Genomic DNA, 16,236 nt, shown 5'->3' on the forward strand with positions numbered 1-16,236 from the left:
CATAGAAGAGAGAAGACAGAGCAAAGCTGGTCTTCAAACCATGCTGGGGAGGAGGGGGTAGCATTCCTGGACACGGCCTCTCTGGAGGCTGGCTGGGCAGCTCTATCAGCTATTCAGGAACTTGTCCTTGAATGTAACACTTTCATTTCTAGGAATCCATCCTACAGAAATATTCATGCATGCACTCTTTTTTTTTTTTTTTTTTTTTGGGTCCGGTCATGGGGCCTGAACTCTGGGCCTGGGCGCTGTCCCTCAACTCTTCAGCTCTAGGCTAGCGCTCTACCACTTGAGCCACAGTGCCACTTCCGGCTTTTTTCTTTTTGCTTATGTGGTGCTGAGGAATTGAACCCAGAGCCTCATGCATGCAAGGCAAGCGCTCTACTACTGAGCCACCTTCCCAGCCCCATGCATGCACTCTTGTACACATGTGGGGGGTGCACACTGGGGTACTACCTTCAATAATGAAAAAAAAACTGGAGACAATCTAGATTTGGTAGATATGGAAAAATAAGTTTTTCTATATGTCAGGAATATAACATCAAGCAATAGTTCAATTCAATGAGGCAGACTATAAATAACATGTACATTATGATTCAATTAAAATAACTACAAAGCAAACAAAGCCCCGTGGATATAAATTTAAACAGCAAGAAAAGGAAGGGAGCCAGCTGGAATATACTCTTGTAATATTTATGTTTTGCACAGGATAAAGTCCTGACTGCTATAATTAAAGTAACAATTAAAAGAAAGGAAAAAAATAAAAATAAAGAGTGAAACCAAGGAAGTTCTAGGAGCCGGACGCCGGTGGCTCATGCCTGAAATCCAACTACTCAGGAGGCTGAGATCTGAGGATCATGCTTCAAAGCCAGCCCAGGCAGGAAAGACCGTGAGACTCTTATCTCCAATAAACCACTAGAAAACCGGAAGTGGCGCTATTGCTCAAGCAGTAGAGCGTTCACCTTGAGCTGAAGAGCACAAGGACAGTGCCCAAGCTCATGACTGACAAAATAAAAAATAAAAAAAAAGAAGAACTTCTAGGGACAGCACCCAAGCCTTGAGTTCAAGTCCTGGGACTGGCAAAAAAAAAAAAAAAAGAGTAGAGCACATGTGGTGGTGGGTGGTTGCTAGGGCATGATGGGAATTGTAGAGGGGGTATAGCTCTCACTGACTGCTTTTCATTCTCCCCTCTTTTGGTCAAAGGATTCCAACTTTCCCCTGGGAACCACTCCTGGCCCTTCCCCCTCTGCTCCTGCTTTTGTTCCTCTCTAGGGATGGGCACATGACTCACACCTGACCAATCAGAATCTGGCAGACACGAAACTCTCCTCAATGCAATGGCTAAGCTGTAAAATATGATCATGAAGCTAACAATGGCCATATTTGGAGATCATTTGCTTAAGGAAGACTAAAGCTAACACAGAAGAAAGCAGGCTTGACAGAGACATAGAGAAGACCTAGTTCTTACTGTAATTTCTGAGCACCAAGATCTACCTATACCTGAAGGAGACTCTCTTCAGGATTTATCCAGCACAGGGAAGGCTCCCCAGCCATCTTCCCTTGTGGTTCAAACCAGCTGGAGCTGGAACCAGCCTCACCTGACTCAGGCGGTTCTGCAGCTCCTTCACCTGCTGTTCCACTTGCTGCTTCTCACCCTGCAGCCGCTCCACCAGCTGCAGCTTCTCTTGGCTCCAGTTGCGCTCACTGATCTGCAGCTGTCGGGTCAGCTCCATGACTGCGCTGTAGGACTCAGCCAGGAGATGCTGCTGCTCCTCACGCTCCCTCTGCAGGGCTGCCTTCCAGTCAGGCCCAGCCCGCTCTCCGGCCCCCTTCCCAGTCTTCAGCTCCATCTGCTGAAAGAAGTAGTCTGGTCAGCCAGCACCAGCAGCCCCTCCACTCTTCCCTGCAGACTGCCAGCTGGATACCAGCAAGGATGGGGAAAGAGGGCCTTGTGAACCCCCTACACTAAGCCTCCTCACAGCAGGGCTGGGAAGCTCTTTCTGGAAGCCAGTCTCTCCTCTTAGAAGCCTCACAAAAACTCATCTAACTCATTCCTCAGCATGAGAGTTCCAAGGGCTAAGAGCCCCCGGTCCCTTAGCTACTACACAGCTGATCCTGGGGCTTGAATTTAGAGCCTGGGCACTGGCCCTTGGCTTTTTTGCTCAAGGCTGGCACTCTACTAGTTAAGCCACAGCTCCACTTCCGACTTCTTGGTGGTTAACTGGAGATAGTCTCACAGACTTTCCTGCCCAGATTTACTGTACAACTGCAATCCTCAGACCTCCCATCTTGGGTAGTTAGGATTACAGGCATGAGCCACTGGTGCCCAGCTCCTAGCTCTTGCTTTTTATGCTTTATCAACTCTTGCCAGCACTACAGGTTAAAGGGGAACATATTCATCTCCCCTCTTGGAAAGCTGACCCCACCAGTACACATGGGCCCTCACATGTGGGACAGTCACACATGTGCACGTGCAGTCGTGTCATGCCCAGGTGTGGGCAGCATTGCAGCATGACGACTTTCCTGGCCCTGGTCTCACGGCGGCAAGGAAGATGTGCAACCTGGCAGCTCGATGCCCAGCATGGATCTGGGATGCAGATGCTGCTGTGGGCATTAGGAAGAACAGGAGTGCAAACACTGGGGAAAGGTGAGACTGGAGTTGTGGGTGACTAGGTGGGCAGAGGCCTAAGGAACCTTCCCCAAGCTGGAGGCCAACCTTTTCATTTTTCAAACTAGAGTGGGCTGGCAACCTGCTCCCAGGACGGGTTGCCACAGCACAAACCAAATTCCCAGAGGTCTCTTTGGTCAGGTGGTTGTTGGGGAAACCCTCAAAGCCAGGTAGCAGTGGGCTGAGGGATCCTCATGAGGAGAGAAGGGACCAAATGGGGGCAGCAGGCAATGGTAGTCCAAGCAGGTACAAGCAAGGTTCAGACAGGCCTGGAAGTGTCTAGCCTCACCTCACCTCACCTGTGAACCCACAATGCAGGAGAAGTGCCTAGCAGGCCTCCTCTTCCTCCCCTGGCCCACTGACTCCTGCTCCCTGAAGCCCTTGCTGTGTGATTCTAGACAAGTCTTCTGCCCTTTCTGGGGACCAGGTGAAACAGCCTCCAGGAGTGGGACTCGGGCATCCTGCTTCCAGAACTAACCACTAAGGGCTTCATGAGAACCAGGAGAGAGTGTCTGGCAGGTGGGGACTCACCTGAGCAGCATGGCCCTTGAGCTCGGCCCTCTCTGTCTCCCAGGTGGCCTTGGCCTTGGCAAACTGCTGCTGAAGCTCTGTCAGCCCACGGCGCTCGTCCCGGAGCAGCCAGCACAGCTCCTTCAGTGTTACCTTCATGTCTGCCAGGGTCTTGATGTCCTCACTGGGCTGCAGGCAGGACAAGGCTGAGTTAGGAACTTCAGGAAGGAGAGGCCTCTGGCCTCTGGGCATAGGAGCACAGCTGGGACCTTGTCCAGCCCTGGGCAGGCCTGGCTACCCCTCTAAGTGCCAGCCTCACATAAAGGCTTCTGAGTTATAGGGGAAAGTTGTGCTGCCCAGATCCCACTGAATCACAGTCTGCCTCTGAGGCTCTGCAGTCCCCAGGCTGTGGGTCTCTTTCCCTTTTCAGGATCTGCCTTTCACAGCAGCTAGGCCTCTGTGGGGCCTGCACAGTGTGCCCAACTCCATCTCAACTCCTATCTCCTGAGCTCAGCTGTCACCCAGCTCACTGGGTACAATCCTAGAAGCCTGACTACACTGCTCCCTCTGACCCATGGCTTCAGTTGAGGGTTCTTAGTCCCAGACTGCAAAGGCCCCTCTTCCGATGACTCCAGTTTGATATCCACTACCCATCCACCAATTTCATACAAATGAAGCCACAGCCAGTACCAGAATATCTTGCCATGCTTGGCACACATAATCCTTTAGGTCCAGAATGGCCTTCTTTCTGTTCTCTATTAGTGAACTTCTACTCACCCTTTGAAACTCACCACCTACAACCCTTTCTCTGTGATACTGCTCCCTATACTCTAAATACAATTGTTTTACAATGCGAGGGATGGAACCTAGGGCCTTGTATAAGTGCTCTGCCACTGAGCTACATTCTTACCACCTCACTTTTTTTAGGTATTAAATTTGAACTCATTTATTCACACTTGCTGGCAGGCACTCTACCATTTGATCTATGCCTCCCTCTCCCAGTTCTTTTTGCTTTAGTTATCTCTTGGGTAGGTCTCATGTTTCTGCATAGGGCTAGCCTTGAACTGTGATCCTCACATCTCTGTCTCTCAAGTAGTTGGGAAATAGAGATTACATCATTCCTCACTATTCCCGGCCCCAACAGAATTAACAACTTTCTTGCCTGTGCCTCACAGTCTGCCATCTAGTCTTCTATCACTGTCCTGGAATGACTTATGGACTCTAGACTGAGCAACTTGCGGGGAGAGGGGTAGTGACCAGGTAGTAACCTTCTGCAGGTCTAGTACCCAGTGCCCAGTGCCTAGTGCCTGGCTGCACCAAAGGTGGCAGCAGCAATCACAAATGGACAAAGGAAAGACAATAAGGAGGGGCAGGCAGGGACTGGGAACGTACTGTGTTCTGGGTCCAGCTGTCTCCTGTGCATGCCTTGTTATCTGGCTGCTGGGCATTTATCTCCTCTTCCTCCATCAGCAGGTACAGCTCCTTCATGCTGTTTACCTATGTGTAAAAACCACACTCAACAGGGGGTAGAGAATGTTGCACCTGAGGCTTAGCCCTGGGATCAGGGGACTCTGGCTAGTAGCACAGCTAAGAAGGACGGAAGAGGTCCAAGTTTAACCTGGACCCCTAGGGGGGCCTTCCTGGCTGAGAAGCACTACTTAACATCTTTTTTTGGGGGGGTCTGGTCCTGGGGCCTCAACTCTGGGCCTGGGCGCTGTCCCTCAGCTCTTCAGCTCAAGGCTAGAGCTCTACCACTTGAGCCACAGCGCCACTTCGGCTTTTTTTTTTTTCTGCTTATGTGGTGCTGAGGAATGGAACCCAGGGCCTCATGCATGCAAGGCAAGCGCTCTACCACTGAGCCACCTTCCCAGCCCCTACTTAACATCTTTACTGTCTCAGCAATCGTGGGGGCATTGCTGAGTCACTTAGAAGTAACCATGTTGACGGACTAGGCCAGGTGAGCACTATGGGTGGACCCACTGTAGTAAAGGGTAAGAGAGACAGAAGGCTTGGATGGATGGGAGGGACCCTTTCTGGGTGGGGGTATATGTTGCTGATGGATTCTGGAGAGGAGTCCAGCCCCTCCCAGGGTGCCATGCAGCTGGGAATGAAGCTTCAGTGAGCTGTTGGTCACCACTCATTTATCTGCTCATCAGTCATCTAGTAAACACCTGCTAGGGCCAGGCCCAGTGTCAGGAACAAAGTGTCAGGAACTGTCAGGAGCAACACAGACAAAGATCCTGGCCCCTGAGCCTACAGAACACAGACAAAAATAAGTGGCAAGGATGAAATGCTATTTGATATAGAACATCCCATAATGGCAGTTTCTACAGAGGAAGAGAAGAGGGAAGCTGGTAGGCTGGACTGCATGTGGTCAATGAGGGCTGTCAAGAGAAGGGGTACTTAGGAAAAGTCCTGAAAGTAGTTAGTGAGCCATGAGAATACCTGGAGGAGGAGAACTGCAAGCAGAGGGTACAACATGTGCAAAAGAGCTAAGGTAGAAATGAGCCTGAATGAGGAGGAGCCTGGAGGAAGTGAGAGAGGTATGAAGAATAAGGTCATGGTAGGGACTTGACCTTGACTCTGGGTGAGAACTGTGAGCCAAGGAGGGACACCAAGCTGACTTTTGGTTTCACAAGCTGGCTTTAGCTGAGACACAGCTGTACTGGACCACTCCAGAGTGTGTTCACACGGACCACAAGCTGCATGGTGCCCCAAATGAGGGCAGAGGCTGGGAGACCAGTCAGATGGCAAAAGCAGTCATTCAAGCAAGACCTGAACGTGACTAGAACAGGGGCAGTGGGGATGGCTGATCTGGGGGCAGCGGACAGGATTTGCCAAAGGATCGATGAGGCGCTCTGGGAAGAGATGGGAGAAGATGCTGCCTCTGCTTTTGGCCTGAGCAAGGAGCAGCTGTCATGACAGGAAGTGCTAGCTGGTTTTGGACAAAACATTCACAAAGCCTTTTGGGTACCTACATGGATCTGTCAAATTCTGGGGAAATGCCTAGGCTGGAGGAAGCATTTGGAACTCAAGCGTCCAGAAGAGGCGTCTGAAACCTCTGCCTCAAGGGAAGCAGAGTAGGGAAAGAACAAAAAGACTTCTGTCAGACTCTGACCTAAGAGCTGAGGTCAGGTGACTGGGGGTGAAGCTCAGAGACAGAAAGAGTACGTGGCATGCATGAGTTTCTGAGTTCCATCCCCAGCACCACTGAAGGATGGGGTCATGAACAGGGAAGTGGAAAGAAAATGGAGACACCAAAGGAAGAAGGATTCCAAGTGTTGCATGTAGGAAGATAATGAGGCAGGGAAGTATGTAGGGGAGGTGGGGTGGTGGGGAATCAATCTGCAGGAATAAAAAGCCCAATTCCACCCCTGGTACAAGAATTGTTCTGTCTTTTGATAATCTGAACACAGACAGGTACACAGTCCTTCCTCTGGAAACTTCAGGGCTTAGCCTGGTTTGTTTTGGTTTTGGTGCTGGGGATGGACTCCCCTCCAGCCAAGGTCATTGAACATGGTAAGCAAGCGCACGCAACTCAGATGCTAGCCTGAAGCTTTGGAGCCCTTACTGCTCCCCAGTCCTAGCCCTAGGCTAAGCATACCTCCAGGAAGTCATCCCCCTCGCTGGGCAAGCCCTTGCCCTGCCGCCAGCGCTTCAGGAACCATCTGAGCTTCATGAAGAGCAGTAGGAAGTTATGCTTGAATTGCTGGGACTCCTGCACCAGCATGTTCTTCTCCTGGCTCCAGAACTTCTGTTCTAGCCTCCGTTGCAGGCTCAGGCTCTGCAGCTCAAACTCTCGCCTCAGCAGCGCCCTCTGCTGATCCTCCTTCATCTGTAGGGTTCAGACAGACACTGGCTCAGTTCCTCCCACTCCGGCCCAGCTGGGCCCAGATGAAGGGCATGGGGTGGAAGTTGGTGGTACCTGCCAGTGATTCCTATCCGGATCCTACCCAGGGATGATGAACTCACAAAAGCAGCTGCAGTCACAGTCCCAATTCAGTGTGAAAAATCACCATGTGATCACACCCTGAGGACCTAGTGGGCAACTAGATGTTCCCATGACACAATAGATGAGGGACCCACAAGGGTGAGGGACTGAGAACAGGAAGGTAACTATGTGGAGAGCAAGAGCATGCTGGGCTCCCAGGAGGCTGATGGATGCAACATCCAAGGCATCAACTTGGATCATGGCTAAGAAGAGCCAGAGATGTGGGATGTGCAACCATGGGCAAAGCACTTCAGCTCTCTCTGGGCCTCATTTTCCACACCTATAAAATGGACACCCCTTACAGAGGAGGACTGGAGGCTCTAAAGGATGTAAGGGATGGATGTGCATTACATGGTTCTGATTAACGGATGCAATGGGACTGGCAAATGGATCACCAGCCAGGCCTGTCAGGAACATTTCATACATGAGAAAGTGAGGCCTTGAGGGGAAATGGGATTGGCCCCTGGTCACACAGGCGGCCCATGCCAAGTCCAGGACTCCAGCCCAACATGGCTGATGCACAATTATTAGTGTACTGACACCCTAGTAGGATGTGGAGCTGCAAGTCTTGAGCTGCAGGGCCTTCTTACCTTCTAGGTGAGACCCAAGCATCCCTAAGGACCCTGCCTTCAGATATTTTGCTTGTTTTTGCAATGCTGGGGATGTAACCCAGAGCCCCTCACATGCTGGGCAAGTATTCCCTCTGAGCCATTCCCCTAGCCCCTCTTGCTTTCAGAGCTAAGAGGACAGACTGAAGTAGGTGCAGGGCCTCAATATCACCCACCTGGACCAGTTTCTGGTTGAAGTTGTCGGCTTCTTCCTTCCGAAGCTGCCGCTCCTGGGAGAGCTGCTCTTGCAGGCCACGGAGACTGTCGTGGGCCTCGGCCAGCACCAGCTGCAGCTCCTTGATCTGTGGTGGGGGTGGGGGGCACAGACAAGAGGAGAGAGGAGAAGGAGGCTGTGGTCAAAGGATGGAAGGCAATAGGGACCAGTGGCAAACTAGACCCAAGCATCCCTCTAGAGCAATGGCTGTCCCAGCTGCAGTGGGTGGTCATGTCAATTAAATAAAACAAACACCCAAATGTATATATTGATTTGTATGTGTGTATGTGTGTGCATGCCTGTGCATGCATGCACACACTACTGCTAGGGCTTGAACTCAGGGTCTGGGTTCTGTCCCTGAGCTTTTGTGCTCAAGCCTACCATTCTATGTCTTGAGCGACAGCTCCACTTCTGGCAAAGTCTCGTGAACTTTCTTGCCTGGGGCTAGCCTTGAAATGTGGTCCTCAGAGTCTTAGTCTCCTGAGTAGCTAGGACTATAAACGTGAGCCATCAAAGCTCAGCAATGGTTATAATTTTAACTTAATTTTACTCTTTAAAATTTAGATGAAAAAAATAATTGTGAAAATTAAATTTGATTCTCTCATTTACTTATTTAATTTCTGAGATGAGGGTCTGGCTAGGTAGCCTGAGCCTTGAACTCTAAGATTCTACTGATCTTGCCTCTATCTCCTGAGTAGCTGGGACTACAGGTATGCACACCATAACCAGCTGTGCTATAAATGCAAAACCTTAGAAACAATTTAAATAATAAACGATGGGGACAAAAACGGTAGTGGACATATATGTAAAAATTCATCTAACTGTACACTTAAGGGTTCTACTATCCTTTATTGTATGTATATTATTAAGCAATAAGTGACAGGAACACACTAAATTTAAACAGTGGTTAATTATATGAGCTTGACTTTTTTCTTTACATCTTTTTTTTGGGTTGGTTGTGAGGCTTGAACTCTGGGCGTGGGTGCTGTCCCTCAGCTCTTCATCTCAAGGCTAGTGCTCTACTACTTGAGCCACAGTACCACGTCGGTTTTCTGAGTGGTTTATTAGAAGTAAGAGTCTCACGGGCTGGGCACTGGTGGCTCACGCCTGTAATCCTAGCTACTCAGGAGGCTGAGATCTGAGGATCAAGTTCAAAGCCAGCTGGACAGAAAAATCTGTGAGACTCTTATCTCCAATAAACCACTAGAAAACCGGAAGTGATGCTGTAGGAAGTGATGCTGTAGCTCACGCGATAGAGTACTTTCTTGCCTGAAGCTGAAGAGCACAGGGATAGTGCCCAAGCCCAGAGTTCAAGCCCACGACCAACAACAACAACAAAAAAAGAGTCTCTCGGCCTTTCCTGCCTGGGCTGGCTTTGAACCATGATCCTCAGATCTCAGTCTCCTGAAGTAGTTAGTTACAGGAGTGAGCCACCAGCACCTTGGCTTTTCTTTACATTTTTATTTAATACTAATTAGAGATTTTGTTGTAGTTATTTCTCATTTACAATGACTATGTAATAAGAGCAAAAGAAAAAGACGTGTGATGGTTTTGTTTGTAATCCAAGCTACTTGGGAGGTAGAGGCAAGAGGATCAAAGTTGGAGGCCAGTCTAGGAAAAGTTAATGAGATCCTATGTTAAAAACAAAATTGAGCTGGGTACTAGTGGCCCATGCCTGTCATTCTAGTTACTTAGAAAACTGAGATCTGGAGGTTAAGGTTCAAGACCAGACTAGGCTGAAGTTTGCTGGACTCTTATTTCCAAATTTACCAGCAAAAAAAAAAAAAAAAAAAAAAAAAGCAGTCCTAAACAGGTGACTCATGTGATAGAACACCAGCGAAGCAAGCCCAAAACCCTGAGTTCAAACTCTAGCACTGAAAAAAAATTTACAAAAAGAAAAAGCCAGAAGTGGTGCTGTGGCTCAAGTGGTAGAGCGCTAGCCTTGAGCTGAAGAGCTGAGGGACAGCGCCCAGGCCCAGAGTTCAGGCCCCACGACCGGACCCCAAAAAAAAAAAAAAAAAAAAAAAAAATTTAAATTTTAAAAAATCCCAAAGGTTGGGCTGGGAAGGTGGCTCAGTGGTAGAGAGATTGCCTCGCATGCATGAGGCCCTGGGTTCAATTCCTCAGCACCACATAAGCAGAAAAAGCTGGAAGTGGTGCTGTGGCTTGAGTGGTAGAGCACTAGCCTTGATCTGAAGAGCTAAGGGACAGCGCCCAGGCCCAGAGTTTAGGTTCCATGACTGACAAAAAAAAAAAAAAATCCCAAAGGTTTGGCGCATAGCTCACATGATAGAGGCCCTGAGTTCAATCCTCAATCCTCAGTACTAGGGAGGAAAAAAGGCAGAAAAAAAGATAGTAACAATAAAATTCTACATTTTCTGGAGAAATGATGTTTGAAAGCATTACAGCATGTATTCTTTTAGAAGTCCAGATGGTTTCTAGCAGGAAGCACTGGGATCTTGGGGAGAGGATCATGCTGTTTACTGATGAGGTGCTGATGACCTAGGAGTGGTCAGTTGGTGAAAAGCCACGGGCATTTTTGTTTTATTCTCAGTGTTGGGATGGAGCCCAGGGCTTTGGCACACTGGCAAATGTTGTGCCAGCCCATGAGCACTCTTCTGTTTATGTGTTGTATACTAGTGAAACAGTTTAGCTGGGCAAGGTGAGGGAGTGGGAACAGGGCTGAACAGGAGGATTCTGAGTTCAAGTCCAGCCTAAATAAGCTTAATGAGACCTTCTCTCAGAAACCAGACAAATCAAAACAAAAACAAACAAACAAAAAGAGCTGGAGACATAGTTTAAGGGACAGACAGAGTCCTTCACTAGCAAGTTTGAATCCCTGGGTTCAATCCACAGGACAGCCCCCAAAAAACCCAGTGTAGCCAGTGGCACCCGAGGCAGGAGGATCACATAAGCCTGTGAGTTCAAGACCAGCCTGGACAACACAGCAAGAAACCATCTCAAAACAAAAAGAAAATGTTTTAAGTTTTTCTGGTAAGGGAAGAAAATGTTTATGCTACCATATTAAATAAAGAAAATAAAAGGGGGGGCGGGGGGAGTGGGGAGGATTGGGTGGGGGGTGGGGGGAGGATGGGAAGGGATGGGAAGGGGAAACAAAGGAGGAGGCTACAATGCTTGATAAGAAATGTACTCATAGGCTGGGAAGGTGGCTCAGTGGTAGAGCGCTTGCCTTGCATGCCTGAGGCCCTGGGTTCGATTCCTCAGCACCACATAAGCAAAAAGAAAAAAGCCGGAAGTGGTGCTGTGGCTCAAGTGGTAGAGCACTAGCCTTGAGCTGAAGAGCTGAGGGACAGCGCCCAGGCCAAGAGTTCAGGCCCCACGATCGGACCCAAAAAAAAAAAAGAAAGAAAGAAATGTACTCATTATCTTGCCCATGTAATTGTAATCCCTCTGTACAGTATTTTCACAATAAAAATAAATAAATATATAAAAGAAAAAAAAAAAACAGAGGAAATGCCAGTCTAGGCATGGCAGATGTCACTCTATGCAAGCAAATAAACACTCATTATGTTGGTGAATTTAAAACAATAACTTTTTTTTTAAATGTGTGACTCTGGAGTTTCAATTTAGGGCCTTGAGCTTGCTACTTAGGCAGGTATTCTACCACTGAGCCACACTGATTTGCGGTAGGTCATGTGTGTCTGTTGTAATAAAATCTTTACAGGGCTGGATCCTGTCTGCTCTCTCTCTTCCTTGGGCTCAGTCTCTAGCCCAGTGCTTGCTTCAGTTACAACTGCTTCACAGAGTGCAAACAATACTTAAATTTGTGCAGGGAATAATTTTCTCTCTAAGTGAGCCTTAGAAATAGAAATAGGCTCATTTCCTTTTTTCAGAAAATTTGAACCAAGTATCTTATCCCATTTCAATACTGAGGATGTAATGTAGTCTCATCCATGGTAGACAAGGGGTCTACCACACTGAGCTTCATTCTTTTTTTTTTTTTTTTTTTTTTGAGTCTAGTCATGGGGCCTGAACTCTGGGCCTGGGCGCTGTGGCTTAGCTCTTCAGCTCTAGGCTAGCGCTCTACCACTTGAGCCACAGCGCCACTTCCGGCTTTTTTCTTTTTGCTTATGTGCTGCTGAGGAATTGAACCCAGGGCCTCAGGCATGCAAGGCAAGCGCTCTACCACTGAGCCACCTTCCCAGCCCCTGAGCTTCATTCTTAGAGCCAGCAATCCCTCTTTATTTTCTACGGTACTGGAGACTAAATCCAGGGCTTCGCATGCTAAGCACATTTCTCTACCTCTAAGCTACATACCAGTTTACATACATATACTTTTTTCCTCCTTGTCATGGCTACTAGGAAGCTCAAACTATCTTGCTTTAAAAGTTTGATCTGTCAGTTTCCAGGGAGTTCTGTACCATTTCAGGCAGAACTAACTTATCTGCAAAGGCTATCTACTCAAGAATGCTTATCAGGCTGGGGTCTATACAACTCACCAAGTGCAGAGTCTCAGAGATACCCACCCACTCAGTCCTCCAGGCCCCATGAGTAGGCGTTGCTGTGAACCAAGAGGATTCCTTAAGAATCAGAGAAGCCTAGCAATTCTAACCCTTCCATCTTACAGATGGGAGAGGTGGATCTGGCAAGCGGATGGGTGGTGGTGGGGATGTGGTCAATATCACACAGCCACAGTGGCACACTCGCAGAACTGGACGTAGGTCCCAATTTGGACTCAGGGTCCAAATGGTATTTCTTGCTCCTCCACTTCCTCCTCCACATAGAACTAAAGTCTCTTTCAACAACCCTATGAGGGACTTTTTGTTTGCTTTGGTTTTTGGAAATAGGTATCATACGATGCAGCCCAGGATGGTTTCTTTGTTTTGTTTTGTTGCCAGTCCTGGGGCTTGAACTCAGGGCCTGGGCACTTTCCCCGAGCTTCTTTTGCTTAAGGCTAGCACTCTACCACTTGAGCCATGGTGCCACTTCTAGCTTTTTCTGTTTATGTGGTACTAAGGAATCTAACCCAGGGCTTTATGCATGTTAGGCAAGCACTTTACCACTAAGCCATATACTCAGCCTGGACTTAAATTCTTGATTCAACTGCCTCAGACTCTTTTTTTTTTTTTTGTCAAACATGGGGCCTGAACTCTGGGCCTGGGCACTGTCCCTCAGCTCTTCAGATCAAGGCTAGCACACTACTACTTGAGCCATAGCACCTCTTCCGGCTTTTTTCTGCTTATGTGGTACTAAGGAATCAAACCAAGGGCCTCATACATGCAAGGCAAGCACTCTACCACTGAGCCACCTTCCCAGCCCTGCCTCAGACTCTTAAGTGCTGGTATTACAGAAGTGTACCACCACACCCAGCCAGAACCTTCATTTCATAGATGAATCAGGGATATGAACTCATCCAAGAGCTCAGCCAGTACACAGCAGGTCCACAAGCGGAATCCCAAAAGCGTGACTGTGGAGTCTGTTGCCTCCCTGCTGTATGAACTAGCAGGTTTCATGCCAGGCATTGGTGGCTCATGCCTGAAATCCTAGCTACTCAAGAGGCTGAGATCTGAGGATGGCATTTCCAAAGCCAGCCAGGAAAGTCGGTGAGACTCTTATCTCTGGAAGTGGTGCTGTGGCTCTAGTGGTAGAGGACTCGCCTTGAGCGGAAGAGCTGAGGGACAGCACCCAGGCCCAGAGTTCAAGCCCCACAACCAACAAGAAAGAAAGAAAGAAAGGAAGAAAGAAAGAAAGAAAAGAAAGGAAGGAAGGAAGAATGGAAGGAAGAAAGAAAGAGGGAGGGAAGGAAGGAAAGAAGGGAGGAAGAGAGGGAGGGAGAGATGGAGGGAGGGAGGGAAAGAAAGAAAGAAAGAAAGAAAGAAAGAAAGAAAGAAAGAAAGAAAGAAAGAAAGAAAGAAAGAAAGAAAGAAAGAAAGAAAGAAAGAAAGGAAAGAGAGAAAGAAAGGAAAGAGAGAAAGAAAGGAAAGAGAGAAAGAAAGAAAAGAGAGAAAGAAAGAAAAGAAAGAAAGAGAGAAAAAATAAGAAAGAGACCAATTGACCACCAAAAAGCAGAAAGTGAAGCAATGGCTCAAGTAGTAGAGACAGCCTTGAATGGGCAAAGCTAAGGGACAGAGCCAAGTACTAGCACACATATGCAAAAAAAAAAATAGTTTCATGGCTTCATGAAATGACATAAATTACTCAATTCCCTGTGGAATTTAGTACAGAAGAAAAATCTTATAAACTTCCTTTGATTAGGTCATGAGAACTGTCCAAACTTCCGTTTGGAATCAAATGGAATGCTCATGACATGTCATCATCCTCCACGGATCACTCGCTTTGGGGAGGATCCAGCCTCTCTCTTGCCACCTAACCTACTTCTTGAGTAGGCCAAGACCCAGACCCACCTCAGAGGCATAGGAATCATTATCTTCAGCTCGGTAAGACCGGAAGCTCCGACTGGGATCAGGCTTTGAATCCAAGTCACTGATGCGGAAGGCCTCCCGCATCCTGGGTTCCCATTCTGGCAGGTCCCTGAAGTCCGGCGACTACGCAGACACAAGGCAGAAGGTAACAAAGATAAATATGCATGAGAAGATGCCCAGTTTCTACAGGTCTGGGACCACCCACATGTGGGTGGAACCTAAGAGGATCCATCTCTGTCTATAGTCTAGACCCAGCCTTGCCGGGCACCTTTCAATGAACATTGTTGAAAAGATGAATGAGTAGGTAAGTATGGGCACAAATTCTCATTTTGTGCATATCTGTTTTGTGCATGGCTTGCAGAAACAGCCAGACTGTCTTCCACCTGTGTGGTCCTATTTCACTCTACTTCACTAAGAAACAAAAGAGAGATTCAACATGGGACTGCCTGCTTGCTAAAAAAAAAAAAAAAAAAAGCCAGACCAAATCAGAGCCACAGGGCCTTACTGCAAGGAAATTATGGCACAGGGCCACTGTATTTAAAAGACATGGTTAAAAAGACTAAATCAAGGCGCTGGGGAGGTGGCTCAGTGGTAGAGCACTTGTCTTGCAAGCCTGAGGCCCTGGGTTCGATTCCTCAGCACCACATAAGCAGAAAAAGCCGGAAGTGGTGCTATGGCTCAAGTGGTAGAGCGCTAGCCTTGAGCTGAAGAGCTGAGGGACAGCGCCCAGGCCCAGAGTTCGGGCACCATGACCAGACCCCCCCCCCAAAAAAAAAGACAAAATCAAATCTGCCTATACAGTCACAGAAAGACACCTGCTGTGCTCTCAGGATGAGTCTGTTGTTCAACCTCTCTCAAGACTGGTCTGCAGTCCAGCCTCTGCCTCTTTGCTTAGTTCCATGGACACATCATGTTCTTCTTCCTCTCATCTAGTCTGCCAATGTAGGTCAAGTTCCTTGTCCATAAAGCCACATGCTTTTCCTTCAGTTTGCCTGACTTGATATTTTGGTGAATTCTTCCCCACTAGAAAATAAGGGAAAGAGCTAGGAATTTGGCTTAGTGGTAGAGTGCTTGTCTAACATGCATGAAGTCCTGGGTTCGATTCCTCAGTACTACATATACAGAAAAAAAAAAAAAGCCGAAATGGTGCTGTGGCTCAAGTGGTAGAATGCCAGCCTTGAGCAAAAGAAACTCAGGGACAGTGCCCCTGGGGCGGAGTTCAAGCCCCAGGACTAGCAAAAGAAAAAAAGAAAGAAAGACAGAAACCAGAAGCAGAGCTGTGGCTCAAAGTGATAGAGCACTGGACTTCTGCAAAGGGGCTCATAGGGTCACTGCCCAGGCCCTGAGTTCAAACCTCATAGCTGGGAGAAAAAAGAAAAGAAAAGAAAGGACTTAGGAGAAGGGAGGTTTGGGAAAAGTGGGTTTGCTCACCACAGCCCCTCCAATGCTGGGCATTAAAAACCTAACATCAATAAATGTGGCATTGTGGCAAATGGACATACAGATACAGGCATGAGAAAAATATATTATGCAGCAACAGAAGACCTAACATTAGACAAGCTGGGAGATAAATACATTCTTGTGGGAAATTTTTTTTTTCTTTTTTGGTGCCAATCCTAGAGCTTGAACTCAGGGCCCAGGCACTATCCCTAAGTTCTTTTGCTCAAGGCTAGTGCTCTACCACTTGAGTCAAAGCTCCACTTACAGCTTCTTGATGTTTAATTAAACATAGAGTCTCATGGACTTTCCTACTTGAGCTGGCTTTGAACCATGATCCTCAGATCTCAGCCTACTGAGTAGCTAGGATTACAGGTGTGAGCCGCCAGCACCTGGCTTGGAGAAAGATTTTGAAGGGTATCCTGGAA

The 16,236-nt window shown here is 47.9% G+C and overlaps 1 protein-coding gene across 1 annotated transcript in view; it reads right to left on the minus strand.

The window, feature by feature from the left end:
• Positions 1-16,236, minus strand: part of Soga1 (suppressor of glucose, autophagy associated 1) — a 79,545-nt gene that overhangs the window by 14,860 nt on the left and 48,449 nt on the right. Inside the window, exons 6-11 of the mRNA XM_042694804.1 lie at positions 14,354-14,494; positions 7,951-8,076; positions 6,780-7,010; positions 4,568-4,672; positions 3,197-3,364; positions 1,596-1,847 (exon numbers count right to left, since the gene is read on the minus strand). Of these exons, the coding sequence (XP_042550738.1) occupies positions 1,596-1,847; positions 3,197-3,364; positions 4,568-4,672; positions 6,780-7,010; positions 7,951-8,076; positions 14,354-14,494 (1,023 nt within the window). The remainder of the gene's footprint in view (positions 1-1,595; positions 1,848-3,196; positions 3,365-4,567; positions 4,673-6,779; positions 7,011-7,950; positions 8,077-14,353; positions 14,495-16,236) is intronic.

Source organism: Dipodomys spectabilis, unplaced genomic scaffold (genome assembly GCF_019054845.1).
Source record: "Dipodomys spectabilis isolate Male_0828 unplaced genomic scaffold, ASM1905484v1 ptg000175l, whole genome shotgun sequence".
NCBI classification, from domain to species: domain Eukaryota; kingdom Metazoa; phylum Chordata; class Mammalia; order Rodentia; family Heteromyidae; genus Dipodomys; species Dipodomys spectabilis.